At 30.8% G+C, this 17,969-nt stretch overlaps 3 protein-coding genes across 3 annotated transcripts; 2 read left to right on the forward strand and 1 right to left on the reverse strand.

Moving 5' to 3' along the window:
• Positions 1–2,761: 2,761 nt before the first annotated feature.
• LOC114185829 (bidirectional sugar transporter N3-like) lies at positions 2,762–4,476 on the forward strand. Its single transcript, XM_028073761.1, has 6 exons — positions 2,762–2,885; positions 3,148–3,184; positions 3,276–3,486; positions 3,578–3,739; positions 3,831–3,950; positions 4,042–4,476. The coding sequence occupies exons 1-6, from the start codon at positions 2,840–2,842 to the stop codon at positions 4,297–4,299; spliced, it is 834 nt and encodes a 277-aa protein (XP_027929562.1). The 5' UTR covers positions 2,762–2,839; the 3' UTR covers positions 4,300–4,476.
• Positions 4,477–5,975: 1,499 nt separating this feature from the next.
• Positions 5,976–9,984, reverse strand: LOC114185243 (serine/threonine-protein kinase PBS1). The gene is given in 6 exon segments (XM_028072861.1): positions 5,976–6,410; positions 6,413–6,698; positions 6,793–7,184; positions 8,161–8,350; positions 9,101–9,318; positions 9,509–9,984. Coding segments are annotated over 6 exon segments (1,398 nt in total). The 5' UTR covers positions 9,648–9,984; the 3' UTR covers positions 5,976–6,237.
• Positions 9,985–11,535: 1,551 nt separating this feature from the next.
• On the forward strand, positions 11,536–12,464 carry LOC114183914 (auxin-responsive protein SAUR41). The gene has a single exon (XM_028071095.1). It carries the CDS (start codon positions 11,848–11,850, stop codon positions 12,343–12,345), a length of 498 nt encoding a protein of 165 aa, XP_027926896.1. The 5' UTR covers positions 11,536–11,847; the 3' UTR covers positions 12,346–12,464.
• Positions 12,465–17,969: the final 5,505 nt, after the last annotated feature.

The raw sequence follows: 17,969 nt of genomic DNA on the forward strand, positions 1-17,969 counted from the left end.
ATTAAATAAACAAGTTTCATCAATTTTAGCAAGTCATCAAATCCAATAGTTTATAATTGAATATATAGTTTGTGTTACTCCTCTCGGTCATAGCAAGTTGGACACCTATACGACTAATGAAGAAAAAAAATGAATATTAGGGATTAATTTTAAACGGAATATATATATATATATATATATATATATATATATATAAATGAAATAAATCAATTTAAATTAGGATTTAGATTAATTGGATGGATTGTATAAATGGGACAAAAGTTCAAACCAACATAAATAAATGTGTCTTCAAAATATTAGTATCTTTTAATATTTGATATTTTAAAATATAATACAATTATCTTTTAATATTTCAAAATCAGTATATTTTAAAGATACATTAGAACAACATCAATAAATCATCAAATAATTTAAATTCAGTAAGTTTTGGGATTCATTACTTTTCAGTTACATTTCATGTTTCATTATGAATAAATTGGTAAGTAATGATTTAAATTTCTCTTTATGCAATGTTACGTAAGCAGTAAGACTAGGACCGCTTAAGGGAGTAAAACAAAAGTAGAGTGATTCGGTTCAAAGTTTAAGTGGTTTCAAATTAGAGTATTCAAGTTTTAGTCATTCTAGGTTAAAACTACCTTGTATTTTTTGGTTAAAACAATTTATTATAGCTTTAAGTGAATTTCTCTTTTTTTTTGGATGTCAAAAAATGTCAAATATATTGATACCTTGTTGAATGAAAACTCAGTTGATTTGACTATTGTAATTAAAATCCGAATTGAAATTTGTCAATTTAACTCAGTCACTTATGTTTAAGAACAACGTTTCTGGAGCTGATTTTCTTTTCCAGTTGAGTTTGAAACATTCCAGTCTGAAAAATCAAACATAATTTTTTGGTCGTTAACATGGGAGACTATATCAAATAAAATATTGCAAGATTAGTATTATTATTTACAAATAAAATTCATTTTATCAAAATAATTAAAAAAAATGCAACATATATAAATCACATGCACGTTATAAAAGGAAATTCATTTTTTTTTTATCAAAAATGATATACAGCATACGTCTACTTTAAAATGATTTATGTAAGCTTTAACTAGTCCAAGGAGAAGGGAAAGCATAGGTATTTATATGGTAGTATAAAAGCAATGTGGTGCTTGACTGGGAAGACATGTGGCTACCATAGATGTTGCTTTAGTTGATTATGATTTATTTTGTATAGTGCAAGACATAGCTCCTACTACGTGTCTAGTGATTAGAAGAGTGGTAGAAGAAGCTATAGCATGAAAGCGATGGTGGAGAAGCTCTATGGGAAAGTAAACATTGCTATATGATTGTAAACAAACCTTGATGTGTTGTTGTTTAGAGTGGAATATGCAGGATTCTCTGAACTATTCTAACGTTTAATGGTCACCTTTTCTTAATTAGCTATTCATCACTAACCACAGATTTTATTCTTTCAAGAATCAGGATTCATTTACAGCGCAAAAAGCATCATCACTCATGGATGTTTCACTGTAACCCCTGATTTTATTCTGCATCACAAACTTCAACTCCTCTCTGCCCACCACTAAATCAAAGCTTATTACATATGCAGATATACTTGTTCACATGATTAGTGAACCTCACTGAATCACCTTTCTGCGCCAAAATGGACCTCATCATGCTCATTAACAAACTCGTCTCTCTCCCATTGATTGTGGAAAAGGGAAGTTGAAAATTCCGAGGAAAAAAATGAATAAAATATATGAAGCATTTAGAAAAACAATTAGTTATGGGACCCATATCTCCATTTCTTTAACATCTCGCCCATGCTCCTCCTCCTCTCAACTTCTGCGTTTGCTCTCCATCGTTTATATACGAATCCTCCTCTCTTTCCAGGTCAAACACAAACCAAAACCTCTCATTAATTCTCTCTCTTCTACCCAATAAAAGCTATACCGTGTGAATCATTTTTTATATCAAATAGGATTCCACTCTATGTATGACACTAATAACTATTTCCTACATTGCACCATCATCAATGTCTGTGTCTAGAAAAAAGAAAAAAGAAACTTCAAAGTATACTATAGATGTTTGTGATATAAAAGGTGTAGGTTTGTTTTTTTTTTTGTATCTTAATAATATCAAGTGATTGATGATTAAGTAGCACATCTGAATTCATAGGAATAATAATTAATGTATCAATGTAGCATTGTGGAGTTGAAGCAGTTACATTACATGACCTGACATTATTGGCCGGCCAACCTCATAGTGTGGGCGGTGGCTGAGGATGTTCTCAGCTGGTAGCTTCTGCCATGATTCTCCAACTATAGAATGTGCCCTTTAAAAAATTATAATTGGTACATGTAACTTTTATGTTTAACCATACTAATTCGAAATGTAAATTTGTAATCGGTGCCGACTTTACTTTACCGTACCTGCCATATATATGCCCATGGTTTTTTGCACTATCGATCCCATGGTTTTTTGCACTATCGATTCATCTCAGTAACGTTAAAGAATCTTGCAACTTGGTGCGATCAGTTGTGACCTCCCCTCCATAAAAGTAAACAAATAAAGATGGAAAGTAAGAATCTCCCAAGTTTATACTGCATGTATGATACGGTATTTAATATTGGGAAATAACAGTGATGCGTACCTATGTTTGGTATATTATAATTTGCAGATACTCCTCCTTGCTTTTATTTTTTTAGTATTACTTTGCTAGCTCACTCCTCCATTTTGCTTATATAAATAGTGGGCATGTAAAGAGATCATCAGCAACGTCAGTTCCTGCATGAGATTTAGCGATTCAGCTTTCCATAGAAACTAGTAAGCTTCTGCACAACCAACATCAATGGCAATCAGCCACAGTACTTTGGCATTTGCTTTCGGCATGCTAGGTAAACAATATTAATCAATGCATGCATACATCATTTATATGCCTCTCTAATCTCAATCTTTAACGACTTTATTCCTTCCACTGTTAATTCCTTTCCTTTCATTTTGAGAATTATACTATTTACTATCATTTAAGTTTTTCTTGCAATTCCATCAATCATTTATCATACACACACACACACACACTTTTCATGCGTATGTCATGCATTAACCTTGTTCCTGCGTTGGACAAAATAATTAACTGTTTCTGTTTATGATGCACAGGTAACGTCATTTCGTTCTTGGTATTCTTGGCTCCAATGTAAGTATATGCATGAACCCTTGTCATCACTTACCCTTTGAAAACCAAAAGGATTTCGATTTGATTTATACATTTACGTAAAATATTGCAGAACAACATTTTACCGAATAGTCAAGAAGAAATCAACGGAGGGGTTTCAGTCACTGCCTTACCTGGTGGCATTATTCAGTTCGATGCTTTGGTTATACTATGCCTTACTAAAAAAAGACGCTTTTCTTCTCTTGACCATTAACTCATTTGGATGTGTGATTGAGATCATCTACATCATCTTGTACATCACCTATGCCACAAGGGATGCTAGGGTACGATTTGTTGATTTAACAACTGAGCACATATATACTTATGTGTATGTTTCCTTTCTGATTTCTAATATACATATTGTTGATTATGCAGAAGCTAACTTTAAAGCTATTTTTGGCAATGAATGTGAGCTCCTTCATTCTTATCCTCTTAGTCACACATTTTGCTGTGCATGGTTCCCTCCGTGTCCAAGTCCTTGGATGGATATGTGTTTCCCTTTCGATTAGCGTCTTTGCAGCACCACTCAGCATTGTGGTATGTAAATCCCTATTCACTATTTTCACTATAACAAATTTGATGCATGCGTATTAATTAATTGATTATTGTGCGGTGATTTGTTCTGAAGGCACAAGTTGTTCGAACAAGGAGTGTTGAGTTTATGCCTTTCAATCTGTCCTTCACCCTCACATTGAGTGCTATAATGTGGTTTGGTTATGGTCTCTTTCTCAAGGACATATGCATTGCTGTAAGTATTGTTTTAATAATACAACAAGAATTTAATCACTCAAGTCATGTATATACTAATAATGATGACAACTTTGGTTCTTATTGTGTAGCTTCCAAATGTACTTGGTTTTGCACTGGGATTGATTCAGATGCTGCTTTATGCCATTTACCGGAATGGCAACAAGAAGGTTGATAAAATGCAAAAGAAGGCACAGGTAGAGGAACTGAAAAGCGTTGTTATAGCTAGCGCTGGTGCTTTGGAAAGTGGTGAGGTGTTTCATGTGGAGGAAAACGAGGAAGGACAGAAGAAGGAAGAGACTATGGCGGAGAAGGAGAAAAGTGATGAACCTAACGATAGCAGGGTCTAATTGCAAGCGTAGCCAATGTTGGTGGGCACCACCATGGCCATAACCCTTTCTACTTTAAATCTACATCTATCGTTAACTTTGTATTCTAGCTGTCTAGGTTTATAACTTAATTACCTTGTTAATTTAGTCTAACCATTGTCATTTCTCACCATAAATCAACTTCTCCATCAATGATATTCCAATTTCTCTTTCATATAACAATTACTAATTCATCTCTTAATTAATTCAACAAACCAAGCTAACCATTAACAACCAATACTTGTTCGTGTTAAATGTTGACGAAGCACCTTTTCCTCAACAAAAGACATTTATTTTAAAGCATACTTAACTTAAATACAGTTTTTTATACATGTTCCTTTGTTTTTAGGGTAAAGATACCAAGGATATAATTAATTTTGTTCTTTCTTCATTATGAAGGCTTTGAAACATACACCAAAGAACAATTTCTAAGCATTATATTGATGGTTATTGAATGGATGTGTGAATTATTTATAATTTTGAAATCGTAAATCGAAACTTATTATGAATTGCATAATTTAAAAAGATAAAATAAACTAAATTCTTAAATAATCACTAATTGTTGTAAAAATGATAAAAAACTAATAAAAAATGTTTTATTAGTTCAAACTTATTATATTTTTTAAACAATTAAATAAAAAATCTTTATATAGCAACTAATTTTATATAAAAAATATAAGAATAAATATATTTTAACTAATTTACATAATATTTAGAAACTCTTACCAAAGGAATAAAATAAAAGAGAATCGTTAACTAAGTCTATAGAAAAATAAAAATGTAATGGTATTTATATATTAATTTAAAAAATAATTATTTTTTCTTAATAAATAATATTAATTTCTCAAAAATAAAATAACATTTTTTAGGAATAATATTTAAATGTAAACAATTCTTAATGTAATGATAATCATTTTGTTTAAATAACATAATGCTAATATAGAAAATACAAAACGAAATTAAAAAAAAAAATACACATTTGTAGAATGATAAAATCATTTACGTGGTGCACAATTTCAGAGTACAATATAAAAACAACTGAAGTGATTTTTTTCCTGTACAACTTTAGTTTTAGTTACATCACATTGAAATTATGTATTCCATTCACGACAATTTTAATCACACAACATTGAAATCCTTTCACCCATACACGTCTTTATTGAAAATGGAAAAAGAAAAGTAAAACTAGATTATACTAAAGTTGTGTTTGTGTCACAGGACTTCTCTACCAACACAACTTAAGGGGCGAAATACCAATATGAAACCATATGTAGGTAACATGACTTCCTCAGAATGAAGTCATATATCATGCAAGCCCGACTTACTATATAGGTAATTAAAAAAAATGGAAAAACTCAGTTAAAAATTGCACTTCTTTGGTAAATTGACGTAATTGTGAATTGCATAACTAAAATGATTACCTAGACTATTTCACTAAAGAAGTAAGAGTTAAAAGTTTTGTACCATAAGCCAAAGTAGGCTACGTTAATTACGATTGTTACTAGTTGATAACAATTATAGCCGATATTGAGATTATCATAAACACATGGGAGAAGCTTTTTGTCTGTGCATGTTTACTGCAGCCATCAGCCAAACTAAGGGTGTTCCAACTAGCGACCATGACTAGTTCTGGAAAAAAAAAATGTACAGAAAATAAATTAGGGAAAACAGAGTGCCAAAAGGTTATGTTAGAAAAGATTTTGTAACGAGGTTCATACATATTTCAGCTATAGCAAGTATTGGCTTCTAGGCAGATTCTGAACAAATTAGATTTAGAACCTAATCTTTTGGCCGAAATTGGCTGGTCGAGTATGTTCCCCATTTTTTTTTGTCCACATTCCATAGTCTCAAAGTATAAAACTAAGCAATCCAAGTTGTAAAAGACTGAGCTGGGAAACTGTGGCTTAGTCAGAACCATAACTAACTGCCCTCTTGCAAACTTTGTTGTCTTTTTTGTCTCAAGTTCTCTCCCCACAGCTTGGCTTCAGCCACAGCACGTTCTCTATCTAGATCTCTATTTAACATTCTTGCAGTTTCTCGCGGGGAGTCATCTTTCTCGGATCCTTCCAAGTCCCATCTGCGCCCAGATCCCCAGCTTCATCATTTTTCAGTATTCTTCCACCTTTATCATCTCTGTTCCTTTTGTCATCGCTAGACCCCCTATAACCATGCCCACCATTGTTGGGATCATATCCCTGGTTGGCAAGATAAGAGAGGGCTGTCACCACATCTCCAATCAGAGGGCGTGTGGCAGCTGATTCTTGAATGCACATTGATGCAACAGCTAGAGCCTGGTAAAGACCCCGCATGGGAAACCGTCCCTGCAGCCTAGGATCAGCCAACTTTGAAAACTTCCTGCGGTCGTTAAAAAGTGGACGTGCCTGCACAAACATACAATTAAAACCACAATCACCACACCATTTTAATCTACAATCTCAACTAACTACAATGACGAGAGAGAGAATAGAGCAAAACCCATGTGACAAGATTCTGTTCTCCATGGGGCTGGGTGCTGTCAATTGCTTTTCGGCCAGTAATAAGCTCTAAGAACACAACCCCAAAGCTATATACATCAGACTTCACTGTCAGCTGTCCAGTCATAGCATACTCAGGAGCACAGTAACCATAAGTTCCCATGACTCGGGTAGAAACGTGTGATTTGTCACCAACAGGACCAAGCTTCGCAAGACCAAAGTCAGAAAGCTTAGGGTGGTATCCTTCGTCAAGTAATATGTTAGACGACTTGAAGTCTCTATAAATGACAGGGGGATTTGCCTTGTCATGCAGGTATTCTAATCCTTTTGCAGCACCAGCAGCTATTTTCATTCTAGTGTTCCAATCTAGTGGTTCCTTATCAGGGGGAACATCTGCACAGAGATCAATAAACAAATTTAAACATCAACTGTAATTATTATGACAACTACATATTGTTTAAGAAGGCAGTTTACATATAGCATGCAATTTAAAGTATAAGTAATTTTCTATCAAAAAATTACATGGTTACGAGTGTATAAATTACCACTACATTGTGTTATGCTGCTTAGAGGAAGGACTCACACATTAAAGAGTTTGCAGTTATTACTTGATTGGCGTTACCACACAAAGACTAGGAAGAATACATTTAAAAGGAAAACTACAAGAAAACATCCGGTCATAGTTAATGATGATTTTCTTGTGGAAGCTACAAGCTGAAGGTATGCTCATGCTATCTTATTGTACAGAATTCTAAAGTTTCTATGCAACTCATCCACAAAACAGTTATGGAAATGGAAATATAGAATGTTATAATGATGGAATGGAACCCTTAAAATAATGATATAAGAAAATCAATAACTCATTCAGTAATTATGTGTTAGAGAAGCAATGCTTGGAACATAAAAATTAGATGGGCATAACATAGCGAGCATGGATGTTCTCATGCCAGGTTGTAAAAGCCGCACACAAATCTTAATCATGATACGAAGACAACAAAAAACCATTGCAAGAGTTAAAACCTCGAGAAGGATTCTATCAATTTAAGTAGATAGTAGGTAAGAAAAAAACAAACAACATGCTTTGTAGGTAAATAGAAGAACATAGGCAACATTGGCCTGGAAGAACGGCTCACTCACTACCTAGAAATGTCATTCTACCAGAGAAAGTCAAGTGTGTCAAAGAATACAGTGACCAGTATCAGAATTTAATGTCATTTCAGGCATTATTTACACTTTTATGCATCCCAAAACACATAAAGTAGTTTAAATGTTTTTATCATTTCATTAAAGGATGTAAGTTTCTGTAATATTTGACAGTATCGGAAATGCTAAAATTGTAATAACTAAGAAGAGAGCAAAACAACCATACCATGAAGGTGATCTTCCAATGACCCCAAAGGCAAAAATTCATAAACAAGGAGGCGTTGTTCCCCATCCGCACAGTATCCAATGAGATTCACAAGGTTAGGGTGATGCAGAAGACTGAGCATGAGAACCTCTACAAGGAATTCCCTATTACCCTGCAGACCATTTTTGTCTAACTGTTTGACTGCAACAATCTGCACAGCCAGATGATCAGATGTTAGGACTCACTAATCACTAGAGGTCTCAACCACATAAAAACTCTTTGATTACTCTGCATTTACAGTTAAGTATTGTATCTTTGAAAAGGAGAGTTATAATTTTAGACAGAACTTTAGTGGTGTGAAAAGTAAACCATTTCAATTGCTGCAAAAAGAACCTAATGAAATGTGGGCCCCTCCACAGGGGGTGGTAAATGTTAAGATATCTGATCAAGAAGAAACATGAATTTAAATGTATACTTGATCATTCAGAAGACAACGGCCAAATACAAACTTGTGCACATAACATAAATATTTGGCAGAGCACAATAATAGATATTTCAGATTTAAACACAGATGATTCAACATTTTCAGGACATCGACGGAATTAAGTTCATCCAAATACTCATAAAAACCATATTTATTTCCCTATTTTATAACTAGGCCTTATCCCCTTAGAATAGATGGTAGTATATGATGATATAGATCAGTCACCATGGATCTCTGTAAAGCATTATTGAGAGTGATAAAAGCATTATTGTAAAATGATGGACCAGGAAAAATCAAATTCATTGGTCTTGGTGGAAGTGGAACCAAATCAAAGGAAATGTCTGAGATAAGAAATAATTTTGATATTCTGACAGTGGACCAGAACCATTGATTCCAAGAAAGCACAGTGATTGGTGATGATTTACTCTGTTTCTTCCCCATCGGATGTGTGGAGAGAGTGAAAAGTAGTGACTGTACCTGACCAGTGGTTTCAAGCCTGCCTTTGTAGACCCTTCCGAAACCACCCTCCCCTACAAAGGATTCTGGCCTAAAGTTTTTGGTTGCAGCTGCAAGTTCACGGAAAGTAAAAGTTTGAGCAGCGATTTGGACGGGAGGTCCGTGTCCTTCCTTGGTGTTGGAAGGAGGCAATTCCCTTTTGGAACCTCCATTACTTCTGGACCGTAACTTGTCTGCTCCTGCAATTCCAATTGCAACAGAAAGAATTGATATGAGTTGTGTTGTGGATCCCCTAGAATTCAACTTATTTCATAGGCAATTGATTTGATAGTTTGAATTGAATGAAGAGTGAGTGAGTGTGAACTGATTTGGGTATTGATCATTAAGAACAAGTTTGAAATGAGATGAAAAAAATAGTAAGAGACTGACCAGAGGGCAACTTGGAAATCTGAGAAGGGAGTGACAGATTGGGATTGGGATTGGAATTGGGTTGTGGGTGGTGGTGAGAACGGTGGTTGTGATCCTCCTTCGAACTTGAACTCGAATCGAAACAGGGGAAGCAACCCATCTAATGTTTATCCCCAAATTCCAATCAATCAATCACTCAGTGAAATTCAGAGTTAACAATAAACCTGCAATTGCAACTCAACGCAATCATCTGCAAGAGAATCAAAACACATAGTAACAGTGAGGGTTAGAGTTTCTATTCTATTCTATTCTCTATTAATATTATTTTATTTACAAACAAACAGATTGTGGTGAAAGAATTTGGTGAAGTCCACCAAACTCCACTAATTATGAAACCCAAGACACCCGATCTTCCCAATCACCTTCCACGCTCCATTACTAATTTCTTCATTCATCTTACCATTACCACTCATCCTTCATATATTATAATATAAACACACTCCATTTTCATATTTTCCAACATCACTGAGTCTTTTTTCTTTTTTTTTCGTACTGAGCTTTACATTGGTCTATTTTGTTTTAGTTTTGAAAAACAGTTTTAGTAATAATTGTTGTAGAGAATAAGTTTGAACAAAAACTTGTTCGATATTCAAAATTTTAAAATATAAATAAGTAAATTCTAGATGTTCCCTAAAATAAGCTGTTAATTTAAAAATGGTTTGTTTTGAAAATTTTATTTTAAGATTATGATATTAAATTTCTGGTATCATATTTGCTGCAATCTGTGTCTAGCATGTTAGAGATGAGAATATGAGAAACCAGTAATAGGAAACAAAACACGTAAACTTCATCAAGTTTAAATAATTAATTTGTGTCATTAGTCTAAAATACATATTACAAATACTTGATCTTTGGCCTACCTCTTTCTCTGTATATAAATAAGTATAATCTTCAAGTTCTATACTATATTAATATGGTAGAAATATGTTAAACTATTTCCCACGAACATATAATATTTTGTCATAATTACACTTGTTAAATATTTTTGTGCCAAGTTATAATATTTAGCTAAAGCATATATACGATTTTAGTTTGATTATGGACAAATTTTATTGGTAGTGAATACATTATCTGTTGTTCACATATAAATAGACCATGCATCAAATATTAAAATATTTTGTTTCTCGTTTACTACTTTTATCATATTATGATTTTTATTTGATATATAGTTTATATTGTACGAGTTATCTTTGTTTAATATTTTAACTTTCTTTCTTTTTACCATGGCAAAAATATCAATGTCAAAGTTTCTTTATGATTATTTAAAAAATTTAATATATCATTATATAAATGTATATTAATTAATAAAAAATATTATATAAATGTAAATGAAAAAGATCGGAAAGTATATTAATTAATATATATACCTATTAACTAGCCCTAAAATTAAATGTTGCTCATTGACATTAGTTTATTTATACTTTGACTTACTATATATTATCTCTGCCATGGATATTTTAGAGTGGCAATATGGAAAAAAAAAAGTTTAACAAGATTTTTCTAGAGAAAAGGTTGTAGGCGTAGCAGAATCTCATAAGTTTTTCTCGGTAATAATTTTTAAAAATGTGGGGATATTATTAAAAAAAAATTGGCATTGACTTAAAATTGTGGAGATTATTATTAAATATTTAATAAAGGAAGTTAGCTGACAATTAGATATACATTGGAATAGAGATTTAAAAAAGGAAAAAAAGAAAGAAGAAAAGGTATATCTGAAAAGTAGTTAGATAATGTTGACAGGAGAAGAATATTAGGGGAGTTGTAATTGGAATAAAATAAAATAGAATGAAAGATCGAACTGGGGAGTAAAAAAAAAAATTAACAATTAATAGAGAAATGTATTAGGTTGACGTGTGATACATTACATGTCCTTACACGTTAAGGTAGAAATTGAAGGGAAGAAAAAACGAAGAGTTAATTAAGTTATTTGGTGCATAGAAAGTAGACCCTTCGTGTCAGTGTAAGCAATAATATAATAATTGGAGGAAAGAAATTGTGGCGTTGACAAATATACAGCGTGAGTGTATATAGGTGGTGGCTGCTGCTGCTGCGGCTTCTTCATCTCTTATCTTCCGACCCTTATTTTCCTCTGATTTGATATCTTTTCATGCTCATGTCTTACCGTCAAAACTTGTTCCGACATTAATTTTCTGCTCTCATCGGACGCACATGAGCAACACAATGAGGCCAAGGAATAAGGCGATGTTTTATTTGGTTTACGACAGGGGTTGACTTTCTGTTCCCATATTTTCCCTCATTAATTGCTATATATTTAGTATTGTGTGTGAATCGATTCGGAGATGAGTGAAGTGGATGATGGGATGGTGGTGAAAAAGAAGGTGGGAAAAGGGCTGATCACCAAAACGTGGGAGCGATGCAAGTGGATAGGACGAGGCAGAAGCAGCGTGATGATGATGAGGAGCAGATCCTGGCCCAGCCGCAAGGGACCAAAGAAGAACAGCAGCAACGTTGGTGTGGCACCCGAAGGTTGCTTCTCCGTCTACGTCGGACCACAAATGCAGAGGTTCGTGATCAAGACCGAGTACGCTAATCATCCTTTGTTCAAGATTCTCCTGGAAGAAGCAGAATCCGAGTATGGGTACAGCAGCCAAGGTCCTTTGGCTCTTCCCTGCCACGTTGATATCTTCTACAAGGTGTTGATGGAAATGGAGTATTCTAAAGAAGAAGAAGAAGAGGAGCAACAGAAACTAACTCGTAAAGCTTCTGCTGGTTGTGTCTGTCTTAACCGCTCTCCCTCCGCTTATCGTCTTCTTCGTTCTTCCTCCGTCAAACCATAAACCTCTTCTCAACTTCCTTTACCTCCTCAATAATAATACTGTAATCGATCATCCTATATATCTATCTATGTATTTGCTTCTTCTTATATATATATATATGCCTGGGTTCTTTAATTTTATTTAGGGAAAACTACTTACTCAACACTCCAATCAACGCTCAAACCATAAATTACACTTTAAAGATCTATACATAGGAGTTTCATAAAAAATAAAATAAAAATGAATATCATGTTTTGGAAAGGTTTTTGTTCTTCTTTATCTTCTAGTATCCACAATTGCTGTTCTTTATGAATAAGAACTAGCAAAAAGCAACTTGTTGTTATGATGATGATTTATACATATATTACCATGTATCACTATATTTTGAAAATAAATGTATTTTCTTTTCTTGATTCTAAATAGGTATATAAGTTGTTGTTATCTTGTATTAATAATTTTTTATACTCATAATGTTTGCATCTATGTAATAACTACAATTTTTTAATTATCTGATATTCTAAAGAAAAAGTTGAAAGGTGATATATATATATATATATATATATATATATATATATATATATATATATATATATATATATATATATATATATATTTAGAAAAATCGTACCTTCAAATTTTAAGAAAAAATTTGGAAAAAGTGATTATTTTTAAAGTTAATTGTGATTAAATTACTCAATATACTAAAATTTTATGTGATTGTAACATTTTGTTTTACATTTGCATTTTGCATTATGGGGCTAAGATGGATCTATTCATGATGCTAGAATTTTGATGTACAGTTTAAATTCAAATCTAAAATTTTCTATTCTCTCTAAAGTAATTTTTTATACACCTAAAAAAGTTAATTTTAATCCATAAAACTTTTATAATGTTTTTAACACATTATTTATTATATTGGAATCAGGGACAGTGAAAAATGCTTCTTAAGATATTTTACAATATTTTGAACACTTATAATATACATATACCACAATTAGTAATTAGTGGCTTACGGCTTGCATTGCATTGCCTTACACTGTTAATCTGTGTGCAACCAACTTTTTTCAAATTAAACATAATCAATTATTACTGTTCATCTTTTTTTTTTTTCTAAACCTCACTCATTATTGTTGCAAATTTCATTCAACCAGTACTTTTCATGGGTCAGCTACAGAGAAATTTAATTCTTTATTTTTATTTTCTTTTAGTCTAACATATATAAATTTAATTCCTACCTCGAAGGTAAAATATTTTTTTTCTTTTCCTTTTACATTTATTTTATTATAAATCTCTCTGTAGAGTTATATTCGTTATCTGTAATTAATTTAGTTATCATTTGTCCAATTCAACACTCATTTTCTACATATCAAGCATAAAAACCACTAAAAGGTTATTCGAATATATGGTGATAGTGTTGTCAGACAGGAATAAACTATAATATAATACAAGTCATAGTTTACCCTAATGTAATGAAATGTTAATAAAAAATTAAAGAAACACTATAAATAAATTGAATCTGTATTGAAATAAACACAAATAAAAAGGTATATTTTTCAGTGTTAATATTGTATATAAACGACATGATACGGTTTAATAGTATTTTAAAAATGTATACACTTTTCTTTCGTATCAACTGTGTCTACAACTAATTAATGGAGTACGTATAGGTTCCATTATCAATTACAACATATTATCACGGTGATGAAATTTAACATTGAAGTACATTTAGTACTATATTTAATGAAGAATTAAATTCACTATATTAATGTTATTTATTATATTATTTTAGGACTTCTGGTGCTCACATCGATGTTATTTGGAAGTATTTGGTCTAAACAAATTTAATTATATTAAATATTAATATTAGCATTTGATGATATTAAAAGAAAACAAGCATGATGGATGTCTGTATTGGGCGGTGGAACGGAGATAAGAAGGTCATATTCATTTTGTATTTTGTGAAGCTTTGACGTATCAAATAATAATAATAATAATAATAATAATAATAATAATATTTTATTTATTTAATAGGAGGCACAGCACAAAACTGTTGACTTTTTCACAGCTTAATTGCGATTATGATTATGATTATGACGATAGTGGACTTAATTTGTACACCATTTCTGATGTTGACAATTGAAAAGTCACATCTCATAATTTGCATTTGCATTTGGAAGATGAAAAATAAAAACGTTTTCCCAACACATTTTAAATGAAAAAATTACTCCACAATTTTTTTAATAAAAAAACATTAAATTCAGATATACAATTAAAATATAAATTAAATTATTCAATAAAAATATGTATACAATAGTTGTATAGAATAATATCATTGTCATCATTTCATACCTCTTGGAGAATATAGTCTAATTTCTGATTAAAAAATTTTATTATAATAAGTGACTACTTTTCTTATCATATCCTAAAACTGAAGTAAATTTTAAATTTACAGAATATAAAAGTAAATGTTTTTCGTTCTAATTAAATATATCTAAAAATACTTAATATAAAAGAGAAATGAGTTTCATTTAAGAATTGTAAATAACATTTAACATATAATATGACCAACATGCATTCAAGTTATAGAGACCAAAATAATATTTGACTAGTAATTATTTATTTGACATGATGTATGAGATTTAGGTATGTTTAAAATAAGCGTAGTTGCATAAAGCATATTAGTGAGTGTGTGTGTGTGTGTAGTATTTTAATCATAAATTTTGTACATTTGTGAGTGTGTGTTAAATTAAATATAAATTGAGGGAGGCGTGATATAGATATATATGAGATTAAGATTAATATTAGGATTGGGGATAGTTCTTAATAGTTGTTATTTTATTATTAAGATAAGATTATAAAACGTGCAATGATGTAAATATGTCTATTAATTTATCCTTCTTCCTCTAACCCATCCCACCTGTACATTAATTGTTTCCATCAAATCCAATTTTTGACATGTTATTTTCATCCTCAACACTTTTTTTAAATTATAGATATTAATTTTATCTCTCTATTTTTTAGTTCTTCAATTTTGACTTCTCATATTTTTAAATTATATAACTTTTATTTGTCCTTTAGGTTCATGTCCAACAACATAGGGATACGTATTTTGATTTACAATGTTGTGAAACTGAAGTGTTGACTCGTGATTTTTAAGTTTTAATTGCTTAATTTAATTGTTTATATATTTTGTAAATCGTAAGACTTTGATCTCTATATTAGTTGACATTTAATGTTAATAAATATGACAAAATATAATTGAATTCACAACTCAATAGGGTAGAAAAGCAATAAAATCAACTTTAAAAGTATGAAAATAAAAAACTATTGTTTATATATATAGAGTTGTCAAGAGAGTTTTGAAATGCAAATGATATCGCTCTTTTTGTAAATAATATATTTTTATCGATAGCAAATATTTAATACTGACTTTTAGATATTTCTTTTTATTTAGTGTTATTTGCAAAGAATTTAAGGATTATTTAAATAAATTGAAAATAAAAATATAGTTCTATACATATATTATTTTCACACTGATTATGGATGCATTGCATGCCGAAGATTTTCTCACTCAAACCAACATTTTGGAAAAAGGAAAAAGAAAGACAAAACTTACTGATTATTTTTTTCAACCCTACAATATAATCACATATGCAATGCAACAATTCAAAACTCCTACCGAAAAACACATGGCTAGGTTTGTAGTTTTCAACTTGGAAATTTTAGATTTATCAAAAAATATAGATCTGACTTTAAGTGAAATTTGAATTATTCCTTAAAAAAAATTTTATGAAATAATGGTTACAAATATGTTTATAGACCAATTTATTTGATAGTCATAATCTTAATAATTAATGTAATTAATCAATTCATGATAAAAACTATTTTAGTTACCAATTTAGATATTATTTATGATTTTTTGAAATTATTTTAGTTATGAATAATTTTTATAAATTGATATCTAAATTAATCATTTTACAGATTAACTATTTTTTGTTATTAAAATTAGTTATTATTCAATAATTTTATTGTAGGATCATAAAATGATATCAAATAATCTAATTGACTAAATTTTATAAAACTAAATCCATCCATTAGAAAAGGAAATACATGTGTAAAGGAAATGAAATACAGATGCTCATGAATTAGCAAATATATTCGTGCTAAACTTGGATAAAATGTGGATTAAATAAATTCATTTGTGTAAGAGTGATTATTGGTGGGGTCAATTCAAACAACTTAGTAGTATAGCTCCATTGATGTGCACCACGAATGTTATCAAAATAATATCAGGAAATAAAAACAATTATAATAAATAAAAGAAAACATCAATAATTTGATTTCTTGTGAAAAGAATAATTTATGGGATGGGGATTACCAAATGAGGTTAGAAAAGCTTATTCGTTTTGTTTTAATTTAATAAATTAAGTTATTAATAGTTTAATGATTAGGAAAATAGTGTTTAATAATTATATAGTTAGTATACTAAAATATCAAATTAATTTTTGAATTGCTTATTTTTGTTTTTGGTTAGTGGACTTAATGATCAATTGTCTTAGCATATATAACCAAGTAATTTCAAATGAGAAAAAATTTTAATTTTAGTATTTAAAGTTCTTCCTTTATGCGACTTCCTTCGTAACATCAAAAGGATTTTTTGTGTAAGTAACAATTCCTTATTTTGATGAGCAGTATAATCATTGGTGTATGTTGATGAAAAAATTTCTAAGATCCGAGAAGTACTGATAGGTAATTGAATAAACTGTCGTGTATATAGTAGTATTTTCATGAACAACAGAAAGAAATTAAATGCACTGAAGTTATAACATTTCCCAAAAAAAAATTATTTATTTTAAGTCATTGATCCATATGTTTTGGAAAACCTTCTCAACAAAGAAACACTCAAGAATATGCATGAGCAAAGAGGCAACAACTTTATGCTTTTCGTGCTGGGTTTGAACAATCAGATGAAGTCTGAAGAATTAATTATTTTAATTTTGTTGTATGTGTTATAGAAGAATCCAAAGATATCGATGATCTTTCACTTGATGATTGTAAAGTTGATGGTTGGTGAAAGAACAAAAAGATTAAATAATCAGAAGCTGTGGAAGCAAGCATTGAAAGCTTATGGTAATACAATAATGTTAGAGGACATAGAGGTAGAAGCTAAGGACGATAGAAACAAAGTGCTAAAGATTTGGATAACAAAATCTAAAGTCATAATGATCAAATTCAAGATAAAAACAAATGAAAGAATCATGACATATATAAGGAAAAATATGTCATAAGTTTGGTCGTTAAATTTCTGCATATTATACCAGGTTGCCTAGAGACAAGGAAAAGACAAAGATGTCTAATCTAGCGTATATGAAAGAAAAAGAAAACATGTTGCTAATGATTTTTCAAAACATAAAAGATGTTGAATAAGGTTTTAAAAATGTCGGAGGACAACATATGCTAACATTTTGAAGTGTACTATTCTCAAATTCCCCTTTAATACTTGGGATTACTTATTGGGATAAATCCCAAGAAGATGATGACATGGAAGCCTATCACATAGAAATTTCATAGCAAACTTAGAATTTGGAAGTACAAATTGATATCCTTTGGTAGTAGATTATGTTTGTCAGACTTAGTTTTGTCAT

The sequence above is a fragment of the Vigna unguiculata genome, chromosome 5 (genome assembly GCF_004118075.2).
Source record: "Vigna unguiculata cultivar IT97K-499-35 chromosome 5, ASM411807v1, whole genome shotgun sequence".
NCBI classification, from domain to species: Eukaryota; Viridiplantae; Streptophyta; class Magnoliopsida; order Fabales; family Fabaceae; genus Vigna; species Vigna unguiculata.